The sequence below is a fragment of the Dufourea novaeangliae genome, unplaced genomic scaffold, assembly GCF_001272555.1.
Source record: "Dufourea novaeangliae isolate 0120121106 unplaced genomic scaffold, ASM127255v1 scaffold343, whole genome shotgun sequence".
Taxonomy (NCBI): domain Eukaryota; kingdom Metazoa; phylum Arthropoda; class Insecta; order Hymenoptera; family Halictidae; genus Dufourea; species Dufourea novaeangliae.
In genome coordinates this window covers 1,464,230-1,491,067 of record NW_015374236.1, presented here as the reverse complement: position 1 = coordinate 1,491,067, position 26,838 = coordinate 1,464,230, and the positions used below count along the sequence as shown (strand labels likewise).

The 26,838-nt window shown below is 39.0% G+C and overlaps 3 protein-coding genes across 3 annotated transcripts; all 3 read left to right on the top strand.

Annotated features, from left to right (window-relative positions):
- Nucleotides 1-1,075: 1,075 nt before the first annotated feature.
- Nucleotides 1,076-4,100, top strand: LOC107192441 (CCR4-NOT transcription complex subunit 7). The gene is made up of 7 exons (XM_015581694.1): nucleotides 1,076-1,205; nucleotides 1,610-1,704; nucleotides 2,658-2,843; nucleotides 2,927-3,086; nucleotides 3,166-3,442; nucleotides 3,521-3,661; nucleotides 3,741-4,100. Exons 2-7 carry the CDS (start codon nucleotides 1,689-1,691, stop codon nucleotides 3,867-3,869), a joined length of 909 nt encoding a protein of 302 aa, XP_015437180.1. The 5' UTR covers nucleotides 1,076-1,205; nucleotides 1,610-1,688; the 3' UTR covers nucleotides 3,870-4,100.
- A 1,223-nt stretch (nucleotides 4,101-5,323) lies between these two features.
- Nucleotides 5,324-12,525, top strand: LOC107192451 (protein mesh). The gene is made up of 15 exons (XM_015581711.1): nucleotides 5,324-5,732; nucleotides 6,303-6,544; nucleotides 6,931-7,118; nucleotides 7,201-7,516; nucleotides 8,169-8,337; nucleotides 8,415-8,675; nucleotides 8,762-8,952; nucleotides 9,034-9,179; nucleotides 9,261-9,542; nucleotides 9,804-10,273; nucleotides 10,386-10,660; nucleotides 10,760-11,034; nucleotides 11,113-11,267; nucleotides 11,346-11,528; nucleotides 12,077-12,525. The coding sequence occupies exons 1-15, from the start codon at nucleotides 5,324-5,326 to the stop codon at nucleotides 12,523-12,525; spliced, it is 4,011 nt and encodes a 1,336-aa protein (XP_015437197.1).
- A 3,681-nt stretch (nucleotides 12,526-16,206) lies between these two features.
- On the top strand, nucleotides 16,207-20,041 carry LOC107192483 (glycosyltransferase-like protein LARGE1). Its single transcript, XM_015581757.1, has 11 exons — nucleotides 16,207-16,285; nucleotides 16,352-16,482; nucleotides 16,568-16,751; nucleotides 17,084-17,628; nucleotides 17,705-17,854; nucleotides 18,139-18,441; nucleotides 18,562-18,758; nucleotides 19,124-19,265; nucleotides 19,334-19,464; nucleotides 19,553-19,645; nucleotides 19,881-20,041. The coding sequence occupies exons 1-11, from the start codon at nucleotides 16,207-16,209 to the stop codon at nucleotides 20,005-20,007; spliced, it is 2,082 nt and encodes a 693-aa protein (XP_015437243.1). The 3' UTR covers nucleotides 20,008-20,041.
- Nucleotides 20,042-26,838: the final 6,797 nt, after the last annotated feature.

Genomic DNA, 26,838 nt, shown 5'->3' with positions numbered 1-26,838 from the left:
GAGAGCACCGCTACTCGGCACGCTCTACCGTACTCTCTCGCTCGCACACCTCCCCCCATAGACGGCCGAAATTCCTAGGCGCGCGTCACATCGACGGAGAGCACCGATACTGCGGCTCGTTCTACCGCTCTCGCTCGCACGCCGTGACGTCACCCGATTCCCGGAATCCCACGGCTACGAGATGGCTCATTACGGTAAGGCATTCCCGCAAGGGAAATTGTAAGCCGCCGGCCAAAAGGTAGATTTGATAAACTATTTATGAAACTACATCTATTCTGAATTTATCTGTTACAAATATACAAATGTAAGGCAAGATATAAAAACGAATAAAACAAGAACATGTAAAAAGTAACATTAATAAAATGTCCATTAACGATGCATTTAGAATAAATTGTCTTGTAGTTAAGTGAAAAAATATATACTTGTCCGTTTCATGTTTTATGACTGTCATATTTATCCCTTAACCTTAAACTGAAGCATCGGATATTTTTATTCCCGTCAAATCATATAGATACACGCAATATGAATGGAATATATAACACTTCATTTGTGTTATAATAATACTCAGAATTCATGCTTTATCGGTAACGTCGCGTATTGACACTAAAATGGTAAGGGGGCTTCTAACGCCCGCGAAGCATGGGATAGAAAATTACATTACATGTTACGTCTGTTCATATATTTCGTCTGTAGCTAGATGGAACCCAATCCCATCTATGTAACCGTAGTTACATCTATCTTCCTTTTTACAAAGTCTTACAAATAACTTAAAAGTAACTTGGAGCAATTTTAGATTCCGAGGGAGCAAATTGGGAGCAATTTTTTAAGATATAAATTGTTAAGAAACACTAATATTTGGCGCAAACTATTTTTTGGTGCCCGACTGTGCCTTTATGCGATAAAGTTGTTTTTGACTCAGATGATAATGTCTTATGCCTATACCTGTCCTGCCATCTTCGATTTTCCTGACGTTCATTTACAAACGAACTTCTTGGCAACGCCACGGACTAGAAAGAAAACCACTCTAGCGATTTTGGCGCCCTAACTTTAGATGTTATATAGACGGATTGCTGCTTTGAGTTTGGAAACTCGTTTAACCTGTTCGTACTGTGACAGAAGATTTAAAAGCGCGATAAGTGTTTAAAAACTACTGTTTCATATAGTATATTGTAAAACATCGTGCAGAAAAGCGAGCACACAAAGAGGTATATTACGACACTCACTTCTTTTATATTCACGCGATCAAAACGTTTTTGTTTATCTAAAGCACATAACCTATTTGCCAATAGAACGCTTTATTTAGAAATTAAAGTCTTACAGAACGATTTCGCGTAGTTGAGTTCCTCATTTCGATTGTGCTTAATAGTACCATTGCATTCTTGATGTTACAGTTATCGTATATTCGTTATGACAAGTGTTACTTGTTTGCGCGGACTCCTAACCTTTAAATTTTAATGTTTATTTGGCAACTGTTGGATTTAAATTTGTATACCGGCCATCGTGTTAACATACATGCAATATGTACAAATTGTGTCAGTAAAGTTATACGTGTGTATTATGCAATAGAGATTGTTTGAATAGTGATAACATTTTATATTGATATCCACAGTGATATGAAGAGGGTAAAGCTGTGACAGTGGGAATCAAACATAAAAGTAGCCCCGGTGACAACAGGAATATCTAACCTTATGCCCTCAGCTACCGGTAAGTATTACACTAGTCATAAATCTATACAAGTGGTTACCTTTTTCAATTGTGTATTGCTTTATTTACCATGTTTTTGATGCATTTAGTTTACGAGCTATTCATTAAAGGTTACAAGAACTTTTAATAGTTTGGGACTTGAGAAGTATTGCACTGTATTGTTATTTACTCAAGTCAGATGAAAATTCAATTGTGCAAATCATATCAAAGGTGAATTACAAATACATAGTCTATAAATAATGCATATGGCACATATGTATTGCAGGAAGTGTATGGCAAAATAGATAAAATATTTTGAATGAAATTACATGAATCATCCTTCCAGAAGAAATACGTAATTGAAGTCTTTTTTTGAAAGTAATAAAATTAAAATAGGACATGCAATGGGCTTCCCAAGAAATGTACAATCACTGTTGCTACAAGAAAAGGTGTGCACTTCCAAAGAATTTCAGAAAAATGCACAGATATTAGAAGGTGCAGTTGTGTGAGCCATTCGAGTAGGCTCTGTAAAATGATAATTATTTTCATTTATCAGTTGAAATAGAATAATCTCAGTGCCATTGATACATAAATTTGTAAATTAGAATGAAGTACCTTAAACTTTCAATATTTTCCTTTTATGAAAGAATTAAAAAGAATCCTGAAAGTAAACAATGTATTATAAGTACTTTTTAAACCATTTGAAAACACATAATTCATTTGTGGTTAGTAGGTGCCAATGTATCCGAATTCAAGAACTAACATTTACGAAAAATAAACCACGTTTATCTACAGACAGTATCAACCTAAAATGAGTTTAATTTCTTGTAATTCTAGAATAAAATGTACATAACAAGGCCAATAAAATACATGAAATGTAGAGGTTGAAAAAATATAAAAATTATACTGATTTCTGTTGTAATACTACTTGTTATTTTACAAAGTAACAAGTTTGTTTGCACTAAACTTTTCAGGAGGAAATAACCCTATAGGGCAGCAGAAGGGTGGGGCGACTATGCCCAGTAATGAAGAATGTGGGATCAGAGATGTCTGGGGTCACAATTTGGAAGAAGAATTCCGTACGATTCGGCAAGTTGTACAACAATATCAGTATATCGCTATGGATACTGAATTTCCAGGAGTAGTGGCTAGACCTATCGGTACGATACAGTACGATTCAATATGGTCTTCGACAAATTTTCCACAGAACACAGCAATTATTTATAAATCATTCTTGATACAGGTGAATTCAGAACTAGTGCCGATTACCAGTATCAGTTGTTACGGTGTAATGTAGATCTTTTACGGATAATTCAACTCGGTCTTACGTTTCTTGATGAATCGGGAAATACACCTGGGGGTAGTTATACGACGTGGCAATTTAATTTTAAATTTAACTTACAGTAAGTTCTGGCGGTTGGTATGTGATAAATTAGTTGAATTAAAGAGCAATCGAAAATTTAATGTTGTTCATTATCTTAGGGAAGACATGTATGCACAGGACAGTATAGACATGCTTCAGAACAGTGGTATCCAATTCAAAAAACACGAGGAAGAGGGTATCGATCCACTAGATTTCGCTGAACTTCTAATGACATCGGGAATTGTTCTTGTCGACGATATAAAATGGCTATCGTTTCATTCCGGCTACGATTTCGGTTATCTATTGAAACTTCTTACAGACCAAAATTTACCACAGGAAGAAAGTGAATTCTTTGAACTTCTTAGGATATATTTTCCAACGATATATGACGTAAAAGTAAGCTCGAATGATTATTTAAATATAGTATAAATGCGATTATCTTTATAATACTACGAAACAATTTTGTGTGCACAGTACTTAATGAAGTCTTGCAAAAATCTGAAAGGTGGTCTTCAAGAGGTAGCGGAACAATTGGAAATTCAAAGAGTGGGACCGCAACATCAAGCTGGATCTGATTCGTTACTTACGGGAATGGTTTTCTTTAAGATGCGAGAGGTAAAAATAATTTTCAACGGATAATATAATTAATACATCATGCTGTGTATAACAATGTGAATGTTTTTTTGTTTTGTAGATGTTCTTCGAGGATAACATTGACGATGCGAAATACTGTGGTCATTTATACGGATTGGGAACATCATTTGTTGTGAACGGCTCGGGAGGATATCTAGACAGTAATGGGGATAATTCTTCGTCTTCGTAATGTTAACAAAGAAAAAGAAACAAAAATTATCACACCTCAGTCGGAACAAATTATTTCATTACAAATAAAATGTTATAAATAATGTTTCACTTAATGATCAAGCGTATAGTTCATATCCACGATATAAACGAATTACTGCTGTAGATCACAGATACTACATGAACGAAGGGCAAATATGAAAACTACAGGAGAATTATTTCATATTCGTGTATTCTTTTCTTTTTTTTACGTGTCCTCGAATTCTTGAGTCTTTCGTAGGTTTCTTCTGTGATACGTGCTAAATAATTGGAAATATTTACGATACTGTGCAACGTAAAATGTGTAAGATAGTTTCGTTACGAACGTTTACGACAATATTGGTATAACAAGATATAAGGTTGCAGTACAAAGCAAAAAAAAAAAAGACGAAGAGAACAAATACTACTTTTAAGATTTTTCAAAAAATCTCTAAACGACAGAATGGACGATTGGATAAGCATTTAAAAAGAACAAAGAGAAAGAAGTGGAAGTATTGCATTGTCCAAGTACATCTATCGGTGTTCATATGTACATTTATCATACAGTGCATTTATAGATCAGTTAACATTAAGCCTGACAATTTCTTATACGTTAGTGTTTTAATAAATATCCATCAAAATCACGCTTGTCGCAACTTTAAACCAAGTGCATAATATATTAAACGTGTAGCATAAAATGAAAAAGATCGTTCCGACGTTCGTCTATGAATAATACCTTATTCGAATGATTTCGTTATTTCTATAGGAGTCTATAATTAGTCGAACGATTTACCGGAATTATTTTTTAATTAAGTGGCCCCCTTATACATACTACGTACGTTTTATTGTAACACATTCATCAGGCTACCGGAACACACAAACCTTCTACAATGCTCTAAATGCAATCATGCAAAACAAAAAAAAAATATATTTCTTTTGTAAATATCACGACGTTCCAGAGATACAATAAACATCTTACTTAAATTGAAACTTTGTCGATTATTAATATCAATCACAACAGAAAACACGAGGCACTTCATTTTAATTTCAACCAAGATTACAACAATTTGCGTATTATTATTCGAATAATTATCGGTACCTTTTACAAAGGTAGGATAATATTACCATGCTTATACAATTCCTAATTTCGATTACAAGAAAAGCACGAAGAGACTAGCAATTTGAACGATCTAAGAGTTCAGATATATATATATATATGTTATTTTAAAGGGCATCATCAATCGACGCCCTATTGAAAAGTAGGACACCATCCCCTTCGTTCGTTTCATTCGTTTCAGTTTCCATGTTAGCTTATCCACCTGTAGTAAGAAGATAAAAGCGCGTTATCGTAAATACAACTGATATCAGTGCCGTTATCAGGGTTCGTTACCTGAAACGAAGCTCAGTTTCTTCGGGCATACTAGGACAAATCGGATCATCTATCCTGGCTAATTAAAAATGCGGAACCAGTCACGTCTCGACCGTGTTCCCAGTTTTGCAAAATCAATCGTTTTTGGATGCTTTTTGCTGTTACTGACGAGTCGTGTATCAGCCCAGACCGAAAACGAAACATTCGAAAGTGCGTTCGGATTGGATAACTTAGTACCTGTGGACGACAATGAGCAGCATCACACGGAAATTCATGAGGATGTGTCGGCGAATAACACACCGGAATCCATCAACGAAGTAGAGGACTTAATCGACGGTGAAAATAATCACGAAGGGGAAACGATCGAAGATGAGAAAAGGGATGAGGTTCCAACGGATATCGACAACGTCGGTGCGGAACCGAAGGAGGAGATCGTGTATTCCGAAGGTATTTCGACGAAAATAGTTGGAGAAAAAAGCGGAAAGTATGTAAGATACGGTGAGTGTTTCGATATCATTGGGGCGTGACCACACTATTCTTTTTGTTCCGTTTCCGTATGAAATACTCCGAGGTCGGATGTCTCGGAGTTAATTGCTCGCGATTGTTATACTTTTCGTGAAACACACGTGTGTGCGTTTTCTTTTTTTTTGGTATCAATGTTAGTGGAATGTATACCGCGTGGAAGCATTATTTATTATATAGATCTTCCAACGAATCAGATCTTATCTATTTTATCAGTTACTCACTCAAATGTGAATCGGAGATGAATCACATTGGCTATCTGTCGTCACGACTTTCGTAATGAGTACTCGGTACATCAATCTTCTCTTTTATATATGAACAAATATCGCCGGTTTTATAATTATTAACAAAACGATAGTTGGATGTTCGATTAAAAATTCTATAAATTCTGAGGATTATTGTCCTGAAATATTATATATAGTATGTTATCTATTGAATAGAGTTGCAATATCTAGTTATGTTTTTCAAGTACAAGAAACATGTAACATGTATATAAAAAATTATCAGGTACAATTAAACATCAAGTGAAATATCGAATTCTCGTAGATTCGGATTCACCGGAAGCAGACAGGTACGCCCCACGCTCGGATGATTCAGTTTCGAACTATGTCATAACAGAATCCCGATTGAGGGATATTCGATCGAAGTTTATGTATTGGTACTTCGATAAAGGTGGCGACAACAATCTGGGCGATTACCAAAAAGACATCCAATCGTCGACACCGCAGATACATAAGAACTTCAACTTTCAACTGCCCTTCTTCGGATTTAGATTCAATTACACCAGAGTACGTCGTTAACCAACGCCTTAATATCACTCAATCAGTAGATATTTAGAACATAATATAATTAGACCGCGGAATTTTATGTAAATTTACAATTTCCGATACTAATATCTGAAAATTAAAATGATTCAGAATTAAAAATTTTGTATTAGAACCTTTATTACGTTAATAATAACACCCAAATAGTGTTAAACTTTATTAAAACCTTTATTTAAGGAATGTTATAAATTCATAAAAATCCGCAGTCTAAATACATGTTTAATTTACTATAAAAATGGATGCATTATTTAAGTAACAAACAGTCTACAATGAATTATAAAATCTCCGTAAAGTAATTTCCATGATGCATAATTCTTGCACATTGCTCAAAAGAATGCATCGATTTTCAGATATCTATGAATGGTTTCTTAGAATTCAGCGATCCACCAGTACACTACACTTACCCCCTTGTCTTCCCTGTGAAAGACTGGCCGAAAAAAAACGATCCCAGTTTCATAGGTATATTCTTCAGTAAATGCCGCATAGGAGAAATTAGACGAGATGATATAGATCAAAGACAGCCAGGTGTCTACTTTAGGTACGAAAAGTTGCTCTTCACGAATATACGAAACCATGAACATCACCGATTAGTATTGCTGGTAAACGACGAAATATTTCAGGCTTGAAAGAGATTTACAAACCAGGAATGATCAGTTCGGCGTCGAAATGCGCGAACGTCTCAAATGGGACATCCGCGAAGGTATCATCGGCGCTGACTCCTTCGAACCGAAACACGCCGCTATAATCACGTGGAAAAATATGTCTTTTGCTGGTGGTATCGATAATTCCCTTTACAAAACGAACACCTTTCAAATGGTTCTGGCCACCGACGAAGTGTCAACTTATGCGATGTTCAACTATTTGAACATTCAGTGGACTAGTCACACGGAAGCTGGTGGCGATACTACTGGCGGAGAAGGTGGTACTCCGGCGTTTGTAAGTTTCAAACTATTTCGTATGTCCTGAAAGGATCGACAAGCAGAGTTGGACACATGTACTACGTAACGAAGGGCACAAATTTAATACTAACAAGGGAACATATAAAAAAATACGTATATTTTGATCCATAGTTTATATAAAAACAATCGACATGAAAAGCAATTAACATTTAACAAGAAAAATTGACTAAAAAAACTCAAATTTTTAAAATATTATTTAAACAAATAATTTTTCTGGAAAATTGTTCATATGATTAAATTCCCTATTCAAAAATGCATAATGTAAAATCAAAAGCTTTTTACTGTACCCTCCAGTTCCCGAGATATTTCAAAAAATATGTTTTCAGCCCTTAATTTTAAGGGCTGTTTCCACTCCTTCGATACGGACGGCTGCTGATACAAAACAGTACGTGTCGAATATTTTTCCGTAAACTATATCCCATACAAACGGCATTAAAATCGATGTATCTGGGTTCGATATGTTCCCTTGTGAGTTTGAAGTAGGTACCCATAACCATGCATTGAAATCATCAGAACAACGTTCGTATCGTTCAAGGATTATACCACAGATCCGAGACCCATACTTTCTGAATTTTTCACAATCTCCATGTTAACTGTTACAATGCCAATGTTACTTAATTGTCATTTAGGTCGGCTTCAACGCTGGCAACGGTACCCAAAGCTACGAATACAAGCCGTACTCCCAAATGTCGACGCTTCGCGATTTAACGGGCCGTGGTTGGGCAAACGGTTTCCCAGGACGTCACATCTTCAGGATCGACGAGAAGATTATGCTTGGAACGTGCAACAAGGATATCGGTAAACTTCGAACGACGACGAAAGAATAAGAAAGAAATTGAAAGACCAAAGACACTGAGACTTCTGGTATGTTACAGCTGGAGCGAACTTGCCGCTGATGTTTGCGCCCGAAAGCGGAAACATGTTAGGTGGCACCATCGTTAACATCACCGGTCCGTGTTTCAACGAAGTCGAGAAGATTCGATGTATGTTCGAAACTGAGATGGTGATGGGTACGGTGATCGATAAAAATCGTGCTGTGTGCATTCAGCCGTTCGTAAAAGCACAGGGATATATCCGATTCGCCATTAGTATTGGGGACAGTAAAGTCTACAATTGGAAGGGAAAATACTTCATTGGTAAGATGAAATCGGTTAACTATTGACGTGATTAATAATTCATCAACAAGGTCGTGGAATTAATTTTTATTGAATATACGATCAAGAAACCCCAGCTACGGCGACTGAGAAAATCTTCGTTGACGACGCGGTTCACCAACGCGAACCTGCTGAAATTAAAATCACGTGGGATCGGTATAACTTGACTAGTAACTTGAATGCTGGATTACAAATCGCTTTGTGGGGATACCGCGAAAAGAAGACCACGCCGGAGTTCGAGTACATCGCTACCTTAGAGGTTGGTCAATAAAGAATACACGTTACTATGTTAATTATAAATGGACATCGAAGAATGCATATTTCACTAATAAAATTACAGAAATCGTACACGAATCTCGGCTACTACATTATCAGACCAGCTAAATACCGTGACGAGAACAATCTGTATCAACAGGACATAATGTTCGGTTTCATTCAGCTGAATTTAACCGAACCTCAACAATATTCTGGCCTTAACATCACACCGTGAGTAGATTATATATACAAAATCATTGTTTGTTTTTTTTTATTTTTACCGCTGAATAATCGTGTGTCGATTCTTTACAGGACTCTATGGAGCAGACCAGTCCCATTGGCTTGGTACTTTGGTCCGCAATGGGAGCGGATGTACGGATCAAAATGGCCGCATCGATTATGCGATAGGTGGATTATGAACGATAGATACTTAAAAAATTTCGCGGCTGAGATATCCCTGTGCCCGTGCTCGTTGAAGCACGCTCTAACTGATAAGGGACGATTCCTTCCGGATTATGACTGCGACAAAGACTCGAATTTGGATTGTACTTACAATCAACATGCCCATCACTGTGTGAGAACTGGTGCACCAAAGTAAGTAACAAGTAGTGCCGTTAACGAGGTATTGCTTTATATGGCTGCCATTTTAGGAAAAAATCTTACTACTGCTTCATAGTAGCTCACAAGATAGCCACTTTTATGTACATTAAGATTATCTTTGATATTTTTCTGCCGGTGGATACAACAACATGAATCGTGGCAGCCATTCAGAGCGATATGCTGCTAAGAACATGTGATAACTTTGTTAAATGACCAGTACTATTGTGAATCGATGTTTTCTATTACAATACGTAGCATGGACGGGTCTGAACAACAGTGTTGTTACGATAAATACGGCTTCCTGATGTTGACCTACGATCAGCAATGGGGCTCGAGACCACATCGATCCCACAATTTGGGATACTACCCTTGGGACGAGGCGAACAAGGTTCCAACACTTTCTCACTGGTACCACGACGTGCTACCTTTCTACATGTGCTGCATGTGGCAAGAGGAGCATGCGGTCGGTTGCGAAACCTTCAGATTCGAGAGACGTCCGACGCAAGACTGCGTGGCTTATCAGTCCCCAGCCGTGGCGACGGTGTTTGGAGATCCCCACATTGTGACATTCGATAATCTACAGTACACCTTTAACGGAAAAGGGGAGTTCGTTCTGGTGCGGGTAAACCACGCGAGGGACAAGCTCGATGTACAGGCAAGGTTCGAACAATTGCCAGACAACATGTACGGCGAAGTTAGAGCCACGCAGCTGACCTCTATAGCGGGTAAACGATGCAACGATAGAAATTTCACGATTCTTCATGGGATTAATCAATATACCATAACATTAATCAATTTATAGGGTTAATTTAATGTACCATTGAATTTGTTTCACAGCAAGAGGCAATAACTCCGTTCCCATAGAAGTCCGGTTGAGACCCAAACACTCTCAGTGGAGGTACCGTTTAGATGTTTTCGCGGATAACCGACGGGTATACTTCGACAGACCGTCCTTGAAGTTCCAACATTTTCCCGGAGTGATCGTCTACACACCGACGTACATTCTGAACCAGAGCGAAGTGATCATCATGTTCGACACCGGTGCAGGCGTGGAGGTGATCGAAAACGAGGGATTCATGTCGGCCAGGGTGTATCTACCTTGGACCTATTTGGTACGATTCAAACTGTCCGATTGACTTTCAATAACATTGGCTTGATCGAGTACCGAAATATGTGGAGGATCGATGGTAATGTGTTTCGACTTATTCCAGAACAAGACCGCAGGACTTTTCGGAAAATGGAACAACGATTTCACGGATGATTTAATGGGTCCAGATGGTCAAATAGTGTCCGCGAGCAATTTGAACCATTTCGAGAATCTCCACAAAGAGTTCGGGATAAAATGGATGCTAGAGGACAAGGAGGACGACTTAAAAGGCGGCGCTCTGTTTACTAGAGAATTCGGCAGAACCGCAAGTTACTACGCGAACAGGACTTTCGAGCCTGAATGGCGTAAAGCACCTGAAGAGATACTACCCTCTAACAGGTATCTATCGTTACGCTATGAATCGAGTAATTCACCAATTATCTTTGAAAAAATGTATATTACCTTCTTTTGTTATAGATCATACGATATCCAACGAGCCCACGATTTTTGTGGAGACACCTATCAATGTAAATATGACTACACGATGTCGCTCAATAGGGACTTGGCTCATTTCACGAAGAATTATTACGATTCCTACACGCAGATCAGATACACAAACGAAGACGATCCAGGTACTGTTGCGCAGACATTTGTGAACAATATTGAATATCACAGTTCACCTGTTTTATGGCTCATTTTATTCATTACAGTGGTTTCGTGCGGTGTACTGGAGACACCGCGGTTCGGTCGTAAGAGTAATTTCTTCTTTACGCCGGGCACGAAGGTGACGTTCGAGTGTAACCAGGATTTCATACTGGTGGGCGACCAAAGACGGGTCTGCACGCCCGATGGCCGCTGGAATGTACCAGAATACGGATACACGGAATGTCTACGTAAGTATTTAAAAAATAACCCGATCACAAGCAGAGTTATGACATGACATACTTTCGTAGTGGATAGACAACATAATGCTCAATGTAGTTATGACATCAGCTACCGAGAATAAATATCAAGCTTTCGTTAGGTCGTAATCAGAGAAATACTCTAGATCGTTTTTAAAAACGCCTGAAACTATCTGACAAAAGTTTTAAAGTGCGTATCCACTTGTTGCGTATCGTTTGGTGATTACGATACAATGATACGCACCTTTATAGTATCAATTGACCGACTAGATGATATTACTTGAACAATTGTTCTAAATACTTTGAGCAGTGTGTGTGCATCTAGGTCACATTTTCATACATCTACCGCACTCTACTTTCCTACTTTCAGTATTCCCTCTTTTTTTATTTTAATCATTCTTTATATCCCCTACATACCCTCTTCCCCTTGTACTCCTCCTTTCACACATCGAAATTCCTAATTAACCGGATACCTATCATCACTGCCGCTTCGAGCACAGAGTGGAAAATAAAAGTTGTTTGGTATTACATAAATATAGGTCAGGTCGAGTATGCCCAGCGTACAGCATGGACGACAATGGGTATTATTTGCGCCGTGTTAATTCCCATAACCGGATGTGTCGCGGGGGCCTTTCTCTATGTAAGAAAGAGTCAAGCGCAGGGCGGTTCTGTAAAATCGTGGCGATATTCCGAGCGCGGCTCCGCCGTCGACAATGATCCGATATTGTCGAGGCAGAGCACACCATTGAAACCGTATATAAGAGCGGTCTCACCGGTCAGCGATACTAGCACGACGCCGAGCACTAGCAAAAAGCGTCGTAGCTATGATAAAGTGTACCGTACCCAAGAGCCCCTGGCGAATAAACCGGATATCGATTTCGAGGATAAAGATTGGGACATTAAAGAACCGTATTCCCCGACCGACTCGGAAAAGAGCACAGAGTCGATTCGAAAAGCTGGAAGTCCAACCAAAGAGAGCGACGTATAGAATTGCTTAGGAAATACAAAATAGATGATAGTTTGGTATCCATAATAAACAATTGGTCACGAAAAGAACCATGCTCCACCCTCTTTCAATTGAGAATTTACATTCGTTTATTTGTGATTTGGATCTCATTAATTATGTCAAAGTAATATTTCGTAAGTTGATACGAGTAGCCCTCTATTCGAAGTAGAGTTTTCGTTGAAATTAAAAAAAAAACATAAATTTAATATAGACGATAAAGTATATTTTAATTTTTAAAAAACTGAAAAATCGTGTAAATTTGAACGATAAAAAATATTTTTATGACGAGTTAAATTTCTTTTGGAAGGCCTTTTTGAAATACATATGTTTTAACACTTTTTATACTACTCTTGACGTATTGGAAGTTTCAATCATTTAGACATTAAAATCATTGGAAGCGCGTATCTTCCATGACAAGTATTTATAAGCATTTTATTCTTCGATTTTCGAGAGTATTCGTATTTGTATCGTTCGTCATAATTTCATGTTAAATCGCGCGCAACGAGCATAATTGAATATCATTTCCACAAAAACCGAGTTCGCTCGACAGGAAATTAATGGAAGTTCATATGAAATGTTCATATTGTAGAGCATATAATGTACAGAATTGTTTTTTACCGCGTGTAAATTACTTTTATTTTTGCTGTGGAATAGAAATGTTTCCATTCACGAGAATTCCGTTCATTAAACAGTATAATTGAACACTGTATCGCTGAATCAGAAGTCAGGTTTGTACTTTTGTAAAATATAACCAATATAAACCTCTAGTGCATTGAAATACAGTAATGAAGTTTATAAATTCAATAATGAAGTTCAATGTAGTATGGTTGTATGAAATGCTTCCTAATTAATGTACAAAATACAGTTCAATAAATGTTTTTTTTACACCTTTAATTACTCAGGAAATTTCTATTCCACATGCATTCGCTTAAAAATTTTATCAAATACTTAGAACATTGGTTGGAGTTATCATAGTGGAATGGAAATTTCCACCAGAGTTATTGTCATCATTGCCCTATTACTTTTATCCTCTCACCTTCATTCTTTCTAACTTATTTGTTTTCATAATTATACAGTTGTTTAATAAATTTACAATTATCCATAATCTATCCAACTATGGTCCAAAACTGTTTTATACCCTTATTCTTGAATCTATTCACTAACACAGTAATTCTTAATCTGTTTGTTGTGTGACTATTACATGTGCGTTTATTTCTTATATATATATATTAATACTGTTAATTTCATTAAAAATCACAGGTCAACAGGAATATAGTTCACGTCAAGCTGGTATTACAAGTGGTATAATACTTGCTTGCCTAATACCAATTCTGGTTCTAATAGTTTTTGTGGCAATCAGACTTCTAAAGAAGCAAAAAGAACAGCGTGAGCAGGAGGAAGCATTATCTAGGTATTACATTATGAATAAAATTATCAAAATTAATATGTTGCCATAATGTTAGGGTAACTGAATACTAATACTTAGAATTTTTTTATAGAGCCAGGAGTACAGAATTACTAAGATTAAAGAAAATTGGAGAAGATGAAGAGCCTCTTCCTTATACAAGCAAAGCAACAGAAATCAACTAGATAGTATTAAATACATTTTTTTTATAAAACGTTTTTTATAACTTGCCTCATATCATCACACATTAGGTCTCTATCATTTCCTCATGTCAATATGTACAACTATATGTATTTTAAATAAGTATTTGTAGTTAAAACATAATTAGTTAATTTAAGCCAATATATACATTACAATAATGGAAATCCATTATTTCTATTTAAACTACTTTTTGCAACATAAATTGTATTTATTATGACACAAAAAAATGGAGCTTATTGACTCTCCAGACAATGTGCACTTTAATATTTTGCAATATTATACTGTTACAAAACAAAGAATGACTTGTAAAAAGTAAATTTGTAAAATTGAAATAAAACACAATGTTTAAATCAGGAATGAGCAAATATGTTATCTAAGTACAAAGTTTCAAGTAACAAAATAAAACATTATGCATCATTTGTATTCGTTATTTATTATTTAATTAAAAATTGTGCTACTCCTGACTTAAACGAATACTGTACATTAATTGAAGCTTTGTGTACTTACGGAACTATCGAAGTTTTGCGTTTGCCGCTCAGTCTCCTAGGTTGCAACGTTCATTGTCAGTATTATAGTGTTGACGAAACTTTCCGGGTTATCAAATGAAATCGTCATAATACACATTGAAAAGAAATAAACCATTATACCCATCACTTGTAATATTTATTATTCGCACTGTCACAAAAATATTTCCCGCGACCGTTACAGTATGCATCGTACTGTTTCGAGCACAAGCGGTTTGAAAAAAAGCTCCGACCGTTGCAATACACGCGGCCAACTTCAGTCTGTTGAAGTGAGATTGCCCTCTCGTAACAAAACTAAGTAACTACGTTACGAGTTACCGACAGTACGACGGTTCGTGTCTCGTTGCTCGGACCGAGTGGTAATTCTACCAGCGCGTCATTCAGTGATTAAACTATTTACGTTAGACTTCTTGCTTTGGGTGTTAGAATGCGTGCTGTCCCGACGTTGTGTTTCACGGTTACCGTAATTAAAAGAATTTGCTGGGTTTACGGCGAGAGTTGCCAGACGTAACGACGATCCATTGAAACGCGAACGTGTGCCGCTACCTTAGGCTAATTCGTGCGTAGATATTCACGTGTAAGATTCTGGATCACCCACGAGCCGCAGCGGTTTGGAGGAATGGATGTAATTGGATGACAGTCAGAGAAAAAAGTCGCGGTACCAGAGGTATTTATTCGCTAACGTTGAGTATCTTATGATAATTTCGATCGACTCATCAATGACTCGACAATCAGAAAAATAAACATTCGATCTTTCGCTTTTGTTTGCACTGTGTGTCAAATTGGCAGATGTCAACATTTGGAGAAGGGTAGGGCAGATCATTGTGTCACTCGTTTGAATGGGAAGCGGGAGTTATGGTTGTGTAGAACGGATGCAAAAGTTTTGTCGGTTTTTAAGTAATTGGTAGGATTAATTAAGTAATAACAGAGTTTTTGTTGTTATTGCATAGAACTACGTATATTTTGTAATTTTCTATGCATTTGAATTCATATACAATATACAAGAACATATCCGTTGGTGGGTAATGAAGAAATCGACAGAACTTTTGCCTTCACTCATTTGTCTGTCGAATTGTTAATATGACACAAGTTAAAAAGTAGATGCAGGGTATGATATAATAATAATTGGGAAGAAAGATTGTTAATCGCTGTATGCAAACTTCTCTTTATAGCCTCTCTGGGTTTACTATCGCACTACATACATCGTTATCTACTCTAGATGTATCATTTTCTGCATGGTATACTCCACATAGCACATGACGCCTTGAAGACTTTTAGCCGTTTTCAAGGCGTCATTGGGCGTCATGTGCTATCGGGCACATGACAGAGTTTATTCACCGAGTTTTATTCTAAACCATAAAGTTTTCCGAGTGACAATTAACAAAGAAATAAAATGTTAATAATATGTAAATGATAGCATGTGAAGTGTTTTACATGTATGAAGACGTTTCTATTTGTAGATATTGGCATTTACACGATAAAGTTCACACGCTAATCATTCTACGAGTTGGGAAATATGTCTTCCATATTGCAATGGCTCGATCATGGCTAAGATGTTTGTTGGGCGTTCTAGTACCATCAGCGGTCTTTTACCTGTATTTATTGTTAAACGGTAATGCATCACGACACTTTTAAGTGGCTTCGATGATATTGGAGTTCTTATACGGTATTATTGTAGTTCCTTCAGCTGAAATCGGTTCCTTCAAGCTCGATGGGAAATCGGGCTCGTTGTCTGCGAATGAGAAAACGACTTTACGCGTTGAGGAACCTAATGTCCGAGAGTTCTATTTCGAAAGTGATCGAAACGAGGTAAACATGCAGCAATATTAATTCAGGATCTTATCAGAAGTATTCAGGATTGCTGAACGATAATCGGCATTGATTTCCTTTCAAGCCAAAATGCGAGACCATACACATCGCGATGGTGTGCGCCGGATACAATTCAACGTTCGCCCTGGTGACGGTAGTGAAATCCGTTTTATTCTACCGCACTAAACCTTTGCATTTTCACTTGCTCGTCGACGAGCTTGCAAAACGAACTCTGACGACCCTGTTTCAAACATGGGATCTACCTCATGGTTAGTAAACAGTCAGCCGTGATTTATCATTCTCGTCCGTTCCTTAACGTCAATCTATTCAATTCTTCTCTCGTCGATCTTAATACCAAACTTGGAACGATATTACCCCTCGTTGCATTATTTATTCACCCTGGCTGGCGACGGCCTGGAATACATTTCGACTCACGTGACGACCTGATTCTAACAATGGCCGTTGCTCACCGAGCGAACTAAATTAGAGCAATTAATTAATCTCGCGTATCGTCTCACCCGAGGAACGGATGGGAGCTAATAATGTCACCAGAGAGTCATCCGTGGGTCGACTACTTTTTTTTTCCCCGTGCACGTTCCAGTGAACTTAACGTATTACAAGGCCGAACGATGGGTGCCAAAGGTCTCCTGGATACCGAACAAACATTATTCCGGCGTTTACGGTCTCCTGAAGTTAATTCTGCCGGATGCGATGCGGGAGGACAAGGTACTGGTACTCGACACGGACGTAACCGTGTTAAACGACGTCAGTTTGCTTTGGCGGTTGTTCGAGAAATTCACGAACGATCAGGCCCTAGGATTGACGGAGAATCAGAGCCATTGGTACATAAAGGCTCTATCTTACGGCCAAAGGCCGTGGCCGGCTCTGGGCAGAGGCTTTAACACCGGTGTGATGTTAATGCACTTGCAGCAACTCCGTAACAGAAAATTTATGACCCTCTGGGAGACAGTTACCAAGCGTGTGCTTGCCCGCATACCGGAGACTAGTTTAGCCGATCAGGACATAATAAACGCTGTTATCAAAGAGCATCCCTCTATTATATATAAAATAGAGTGCACGTGGAATATACAGTTGAGCGATCACACGATCAGCGATCATTGTTACCGCGACACTAGTCAGATAAATGTACGTGAAGGTTTTCAACCGAGCGAGCCCTCTCTATTGAATCGATGTGTTTTTGCATTATTGGGTTACCTTTTAGATCGTGCATTGGAATTCACCTCGCAAGCAAGATGTATATAATAAGCATATCAACGAGTTCCGCAAGTTGCACAAGATCTTCCTCGAAATGGACGGGAATCTGCTACGCAGACGCTTGTTCGGTTGTGATAAACATGAAACCGTGTCCCAAGTAAGTCTTCTAATTTTAGGGTTTAGTTGTAAGTCTTGAGTTTAAGGATACAGAGATGCAAGGATCTTCATTATCGCATGGTGATCAAATCATTCGGAGGGCGCTGTGATCTTTCCCATTTTGGATTATAAATCTTATAATTACACAACGAAGTATTTAACTGAGGATAATGTCAGACTCATGATCAACAGCGCGCATCCTCTGCACAAGACGGTTCATAGCTCCGACAAATTGTTCCCGCCCAGTTTTTCATCGTCAGTAGAAAAGCAATTTCTAATTTCCAGTACAACGAATCGAGTCCATGTCGGGATTTCACAAGAGGCGCGACCATGTTGTACCGCACTCATCCGTTTCTTCTGGAATACGAATATAATGTTTACGCGCAGGCGGACGTTGCTCTAGTAACTCAGTGTAGCGTGGAAAGAATACCGTTACTGGAAGACCTATCGAAACACTGGCCAGGCACCATAAGCGTCGCACTTTACCTCACCGATGCTGAAGTGCAGAATTTCCTCGAGTTCGTGCGTCGCTCGGTCGAGCTGCGAAAGAGGAAGAACATCGCGTATCACGTTGTCTACAAAGATGGGGTGCGTGTCTCTGAACTATTTTTCCGTGGCCTTCGAATGATTTACGATCGAATAGCAACATTGGATATCGGAGTATGCCAAGAGTGTTACTTCAATGAACCGAAACGTCTTCTCCTTCAGGACCTGTATCCGATCAATTATTTGAGAAACATCGCGATGTCATACGTATCGACTCCGTTCATTTTTCAACTGGACGTTGATTTTCTGCCGCAATACGGGCTACACGAGAGCCTTATGAATTACATCGGGAAATTGAATATCACCGAGTCGGACAGAGTAGCTTTGATCGTTCCCGCGTTCGAGACTGAACGTTACAGGTATTTTTTCTTCTCTAACAACAATCCTCAACGTCTGGTACACAATGTCGGCTGATTTGATTCGCTTTGTACTGATACGAATGCGTGAGATGTATCTAATGGGTATCAACTGCCTATTGTATTAGGTTGTGAGGAATAGATGGTCGACTTATGTTAAGGTTTCTATTGTTCCTGTTGTTATTACGAAGGACGTAAAATATTTCAAGTTGTTTTTATAGCGTTATAAAGATTCGACTTTGTAGAATCGAGATAAATTGTAATGGTTGACATTTCGAGTTGTGTCAGAACTGTGAGAAGCAAGCTGTTCTCGTGCATTTGTGTGAAAACAATACGAATCAAATGCGCGCTGGGTGTACACTTTATAGGTTCACGTTCCCGGCTGATAAGGATGAGCTGTTGAAGTTCTTAAAACGTGGTGTTCTGTACACTTTCCGGTACCATGTGTGGACCCAAGGCCATGCCGCCACAAATTACAGTTATTGGCGCAACACGATGGAACCGTACGAAGTACGTGGGCGTAAAGAGGCTTCTGCCGTGTCCCTGAACTGTAAACGATTAAGTTAATGTGATCCTAGGTCTCGTGGGAACCAGATTTCGAGCCCTACATCGTGGTCTCGAGATTGGCCCCTAGGTACGACACCAGGTTCGTTGGTTTCGGATGGAACAAGGTTTCCTATGTGACACACTTAACAGTATTAGATTACAAGTAAGAGACCATTTCACGAGCGATTAGTTTAATGATATGAATGCATCGGTCACTATAGTGCAATGCCATAAATAGAAGATTTATATAGGTACATTGTTTTGCCGGATACGTTCATTATCCATCGACCTCATGCTCCTAGTCTCGACATCGGAAAGTTCAGGACTGACTCTATTTATAGGAGGTAATGTATGAAACTCGTTCATCGAAAGAATTATGATGTAAAGAATTATAAAATTTCATCCTTGCGAAGATTTTTCGAGAATTAGAATTTCTTCTGAAACGTATTATTAAAAATTGTGGATACCCTTGAGATTGTGATGACAGTGGAGCGCGTTATATAAGGTGTTGGAAGATCGTCAATGATACTACAGGATGTAATTGCATGAACTTGTTTCGCTGTTGCAATATCATTCCAGATGCCTGAAGAAATTGAAGGACGACTTCGTGGAAGAGCTGTTGGCGAGATATGGCGAGAGCGCTCAAACGAAATTGAAGAAAGTAACCAAAGAAGATAAAATATCGAAACCTGTTGGAACCAAATAATTGACAATATTCGTAATATTTTAAGAGACTACAGAGGTGCTGATATAATAGTTATTTTCTCAATAAAAAAAAAGCTGTTGGAAAAATTGTCGAACATATTTCTTCTTTATCACGATTGACCATACGATAAAACACGTTCATTGAAACACAGGAATGGGGTTGGGAAGTATTTATTAAAATTTAACCATCGTAGTGGAGTGTACAGAGTGGTGCTTTCAGTACATTCTCATAATATTACAGTCACGCTAAATATTTCATTTATAAAATATGTATAATATTTACAATGATAGTACATTGACATGGCATATAAATTATAGTCGGCCGAAAACCTTTTACATCGAAACGGGGAACGAAATTTCAGTTGCACGTGGGGCATGTTTTTTTTGCGTGTTACACGCGGTAGAAACATTCGTAGAAAAATAATCGTGGTTACAACGATCGCAATGAATAAATGATAACAGCGAAACGTAACTATAATTCCAATCGTTAATAGGAATATTAAATAGTAACCATATGGATAATCATAATTAATATTATTAATAACACGATGATTAATAAAAAGACGGCATGTGTGTATAATAAAAAGTATCAAAGGAATTAAGACATGATCAAACGTTCGCAATCTGTTACGGTCGTTTATCCATCGTTAAACGGTTTCTATATCGTCTAGAATCTATTAAAAGAAAATCGTCTTGAACGCCTACGTTCCCTAAAGAGGTTTTCTTAACGCTTATATCGTGACACGCAAACATAGTTTGTTTTTTTTTCTTTTAATTCTTTACATTTATAATAATCCTTATTACGATAAAAACACTTCGGGGAGCGTTCTTATCCTGTACAACCGAGAGCTGTACGAGATACGAAAATATGGTAAATGGAACGTAATTTGTTCATGACTCGGGGCCCCCGGTAAAGTCTAAACACACATTCATCAAGTACGAGAGGAAACATGGACGCGGCCTGATCCACAGAAACCACGGTACCATTTTACACACATTAGTATATACACACACACACACACACACACACGCGGAAAGTGGCGAAATAGTCCTTTTGTATTTCGTTTACGGACCCGGCAATGGAATGAATTAGGCAGTTTCGACGACGATTAGGACACAACTCGAGCGATCATTTCGAGAAAGCACACTTTCCATTTAATCCTATGCCCAAGCTTACGCTTACGTGGAAGTACCATTGTACCGCCGTTACGATCAAATCGCGTCTCGGGGTTGTGTACAACTCCTTGTGGTGGGATAATTAAATCGTTCCGATTAGGGAATAGCGGCGCAAGGCTTTCTACAAGGGTAAATAAATTGTAAGTACCAATTATAGAGGTTGATAGAAGTTATTAAAAAGAACAGTTTTAGTGAATATATGTTTAAAATTCAATTTTGTTCTTCTAGGGTAGGGCAAAATCCACGTTTTCATCCAGGAGCCCTTCCCCCCTGGCTACGCCCATGTTTAGAATAGTTTTAAAAATCGAAGTTCGAAATGAACATCCACCATTTTGAAAGGACCATTCACTTGACAATGGACAAATCAGTTACATTAATTGCTGATTTCTTAAGATATGCTCGCTACAACTTTAAATCCTTTCAATACTACTCGGTCAAGTTTACAAATTTTAACTTACAGTTTATTTGTACCCCGTATTAATCGTATAAACTTCAATTAACCGCCCAAAGCCAGTATGAATTAGGCCAACCAGGGTCCTTGATTGTTCACCCCGCCCACTGTTGCGCGAAAGAATGCGTAAAGTATGATTGTGAGAACGTCTCGTTTGCCTTGAACGGCCAATTCAGTTTGTCTTCGGACTCGACCAATCGTAAATCGGCAACACGACGATTCCCTACCAATATCAATCACAAGGAGTTAATGCATTCGGTCAGATTTATTTCTGTGGCACGACCGTGCGTAAAACGATCGCTCCCATTCGTAACATAACACAATGATTTCGCAGAGTCAATTAGGAATTTCTTCGCGCCGGAATTGCATCTGATTTGTCGACAGTCACTCGCTCAACTCGTCCTTTTTCTTACCAACGCAATTCCTTCGGATCAATTGTTTCTAAAGAACGGAAATTATAACTTCTGTATTTCGGGGAAATGTCAGTCTTCGTAGAGCATGTCTAAATTAACGACGATCAAACTGATACTGGCGTTACACTTAATTCTATTCAAATAATTCATAGCACACGGGTTAATCCTCGGAAATAAGGATTTCAATGGTTAAATACATGAAATATGTATGAACGATTATAAATTGAACGTCTACGAAATGTTAAATCCATGTAATCTTGAATTACATTTCCGAGAATTAATTAATCACGAAGCTCTGGCATTATGGTGTATGAAAGAACCATCGATAATGTATTATAAAAATGCATTTAAACGGGAACAGTGTTATTATCATTATTTTCGGAATGTGTTCGAGGTGACTCGGAACGTTTGTCGATCACGTGTAACGTCAAAGATATCGATCAGTTTATCCATTGTGTTATCGATTACCGTGGATTAAAGTGCTACGATGCGTTCCATAGAGGATAAAAAACGTCCCAAAGAGAACGAAACAGAGACAATTGGTAGCTTCGGGGAACGTCGCGTTCGGTGAAATGTCTCGTTGAATTAGATTAATTATGCACGCGTAACGTCCAGATGGCCGTGGTCGGATCGGTGTATTGGACGGTACTTTCATCTGCATGCCCGCAGATGCAGTCAAGAACTTCACGCCAATATCTCAGTGTCAGAACTGGGGATGCTCTGCAGGACTGTCGGTCGAAATACGGTTCGAGCTTGGCAGACACAATTATTACCATTATCGTTACTGCATCCATTTGAAATTCAGGAACAAAGGTGAAACAATATAAAAGAATAGTTTTAGAATAGATGAATCGAATACAAATTTTCTATTAAGAAAAGTTTTTTCCGGCTGCATAATTGAACATTTTGATTGCAGGGCCTAAGATTTTGAGATAATTTACAATCGACGGTAATCGTTATATTCCAATTGCTCTACAAAGATTAAAATTTAATTTAAAGTTTGTGATTGATTGGCTATCAGAAATGTATATATTTGAGAACTTTTAGACGACCCTGATTTGTTTACTTGATCAGCTCGCTTTGAACTATACGGTATCGACTCGAACCAGTTTTTATTGAAACCAATATTTACAGACTGCCTCCAGTTACGCAGCCATTCATGTTCGTCAATATGTTTCACGTGACTGAGGATTTTTGGATTTGCCCGCGGAGATCTCTCGATCAAATTTCTCGTTTCATTTAAACAAAAAAAAAAAAGTTTCGCTCACTGTTCCGTACACAAAACTATAATCCATTCCGCGAATATGATTCATAAGCCATCCATACAGGATGTTCCAGAATTAATTGGTCGAAACTTTAAATATTTGTTTACACGTGGTAACGACTTCAAGCGGATATGTACCCAGCGGGTAGATACGCAGAGTCATTAGCGTAGTGAAATGGTAAACGGAGGAAGTTCGAAGTATCACGTGTATCGATCTGCGAGCGATCGTCGGACGAGTCCTCGACGAGCAGTTGCTCGTAAACTGTTCGCTATCGCGAGCGTTCGCGGGCCTTCAAAGAGAGGGACAGAGAGTGAGTCTCATTAAAGGGGTCGAACAACCTGTCCGCGCGGCTCCACAAAGTATTTCGCGATAATAATTGCGCGCTGACGACCGGTGGTCGTTCGTCATGCGCAAACGCCGGTAAACACGGTGCCCGACTAATAGTACATAGAGTGAGCACCACCGAGTTGACCCCCCCGGCTGTAATTGCGAGGTTGTACGTGTTCCATTTCCACGTGTACTTGTCCGGGCGTCATTAAGTGGTAGCAACGGAAGGGACGAGGAGCTTGGGTCCGAGTGAAACGAGCCCCGCGAGGGAAAAGATCCTGCTATTCCTCCTTTTCCAGGCCAGGAACTAGAGAATATTCTGATTTAGGGGATCAGTCAGGCTGGAGTAAATGGGAGAAGCTGCGGAATGGTAAACGTCACCGACCGAGAATACACCAAGTATATCGAAGAATCTTGGATCGTTTGATCTCAATTTTAAACATATAGGTACTAAAAAAGGAATTATACTAATGTTGAGGTATTAAAATGAAGGTGATAAGGAAAGCTATTTCAACGAAAGAGATTCCAGCTGATGGTTACACATCAGAAGACGAATTTAAATAATATTTCTGCCTATAAAATTCATGCCACCCACCGTCGTGTTTACGTGAATTTTCCTCCAAAATTTCCATATTCCATTCAATGAATACAGACCACAAAACCTCGTGACTCATCTCAACATCCCCGCGTCTCAATTCGAAGCGTTTACCGTAAAACCAACAGAGATACCCCCGGCTGGAGGTGAGTATCGCCGCGATCCGAGAAATCAACGCGGAGGTGTACCAACACCGGGGAACTCGGGTTTAGAAGAGAATCCAGAAGTACCCGTTCGAGATCTTAACGACCGTTCAATTATATTTTACTGCCTCGTGTTGTCGCACGAGCCGGATGGCGCGCTGTAGAGGATCTAGTTAAATTCCCTGGGAGTCGATTGATCCCCACCCCTGTCTAGAGGGAGGCGAAAGCGACGAGGCCGTCTTCCCCAGGCCGCCCCGCGGTCGCCGTGTGACCTGGACGTGTACCCGGAGAACCCATCAAAATACAAAATTACAAAAATATACTCGTGGCGCCGTACCAACCGGTCGTGCCCCGCTGCTCTCAACGTGTCTGTCGGCAGATTTACATATTAAACAACGTCGGTGAATTAGCGATGTGCGATATTACGGTCCGTGTATGTACAGGGCGAGGCACAACGATTGGATCGGACGAGCCGCGACTCTGCTAGGCCGCTTAAAATAATTCGCGACGATTCCACTCCGGTCGTGTAGCCTCGATCCTGGCCCCCTTCGTCGTAAGATACCAGAAAGCGTCCACGATCCTCCGTTTCCGATCGAGGAAGAAGTAGGTTGTCGATTGGCACTTGTTTCGCGGACCCAATTGTTCCGTCGACATTGCCTGTTAACAAGGGAAATGGGCCCAACTGTCCGATTTCAATTTCAACAGGGTTTTGTAAAATAATAGTATATAGGTTTGTAATGATATATGTGAAATATAAGTCAAAGTTATCGAAGTTCCGTTGAGAAAGTAAAATAAAAAGATTTCTAACAACCTTATTCAGTGTTCCGTCGATTATTGTCAACAACGCAAGCATCGAACAGGAGAAATGTTTTAGACCATCGTCAATTTGTTTTTTGCTCGAAGCCTGAGCCTCGGCAACAAAAGGGGGGGGGGGCAACAAAGTATGCACTTGACAGGTTCTACGCCCCACCCCCTCAGTGGTGGGGATGACGCCCTGACAAAATCGTGTAGAATCAGTCAGACAGTAATCGACGGAATACTGTACTTCGATAACTTTGACTTATATTCGTAATATATCTTAAAGGTACGTAACATTGATTGTTTATATCTTTAAAATTAGTAAATGTCTACATCTAATATTTCACATGTATAATTAGGAACCTGTATACTGTCATCTTACAAAACCCGGTTAGAATCGAAGTCGAACAGTTGGAATCCTTCCCTTGTGTATACTTTATACATGCATTTTCTCACGATTATCGTTCCAGTTGTTGTTACCGATAGTGGGCGCGCTTGTTAAGACTGTTTTTCGAATGTAGTCGAGGAAACGATGTTACACGACTGCGTCGCGAGTTTCTCCGCGTCGTCGTCTCTCCGGCTGCGGCCGCGTCATCGTATTCGGGTTTTTTTTTGCGTTCGTAATACTGTTAGAGTGGGTTACGATCGTCGGGGAAGATGCCTCGTCAACGTTCGATCCGTGTTCTTTCAATGGTTAGAGGGTCGATGTTGTCGATCGGTGAGTACTTCGAAGAAGCGTGGACTTTTTTCGTCTGAAGGGGAGCTCGTGAGTGTACATTTAATTCGGTAGTTTTACCGAATGTCTACCTTAAATTGCATGTGTCTGTAGCTTACAACATGTTGGTTATAGAGTATCGGCGAATTTGCTGTAGCAGAGTAATTCCCTGGTCGTTTTGAGCAGGATGTATTTCCCGAATCGGAAGAAATAGACGAAGCGTGTTAATGTTCCGAAAAGAATCGTCAATTTGGAGTATCCCTTACAGTGTACAGTCGACTGGATTCGAATAGTGTTATATAGCCAAGGATTCTTCTCTGCTCGCAACAAGTTGTACACGATCGATTCCGAAAACCCTCTGGTAACGGTGGGAATGCAACGTTAAGCTCCGGATAAAACGCACCGAAACTGTAACAAGTTCGTGGCTTACGTGCGATAAATTCTGTAGTTGAGAAACGATCCTTCCGGTGCTGGTACCGACCTGTCAGAATAGCATTGACATAACATATTAGCTATCCGATCGAAAAACGTTTCTTTGTATCGCTGTGGTCGATCGCCCAGAGAAATAGCAAAAATCGTTTTATTAAATAATTATAAAGAGCATCAACACCAAAAAAACATGGGGAAAAAAGTGTATTCAAAGGTAAATAGTCTCTCTAAAGAAAGACTTAAATTAAGAGGAATATTCAGTTCGAAATTGATCACGCATTGTAAAGTCCGTGTTAAAATCGTGGTAAATCGTGACGAAAAATTCCATCCTATTCGTTACGTATACAATGGCGTTCACTTCATTACAATTGGGCCAATCGTTCGTTCTCATCGTTGCATCTCTATTATTCACAGAGATCGACTTGTTCTTATTTCGCCTCTGCTATGTTTTCCTTCAGATAAAACCATTTTGCATGGCTTCCAAGATCAATTGGATCGAGTTATTAGGAGATAAACTATT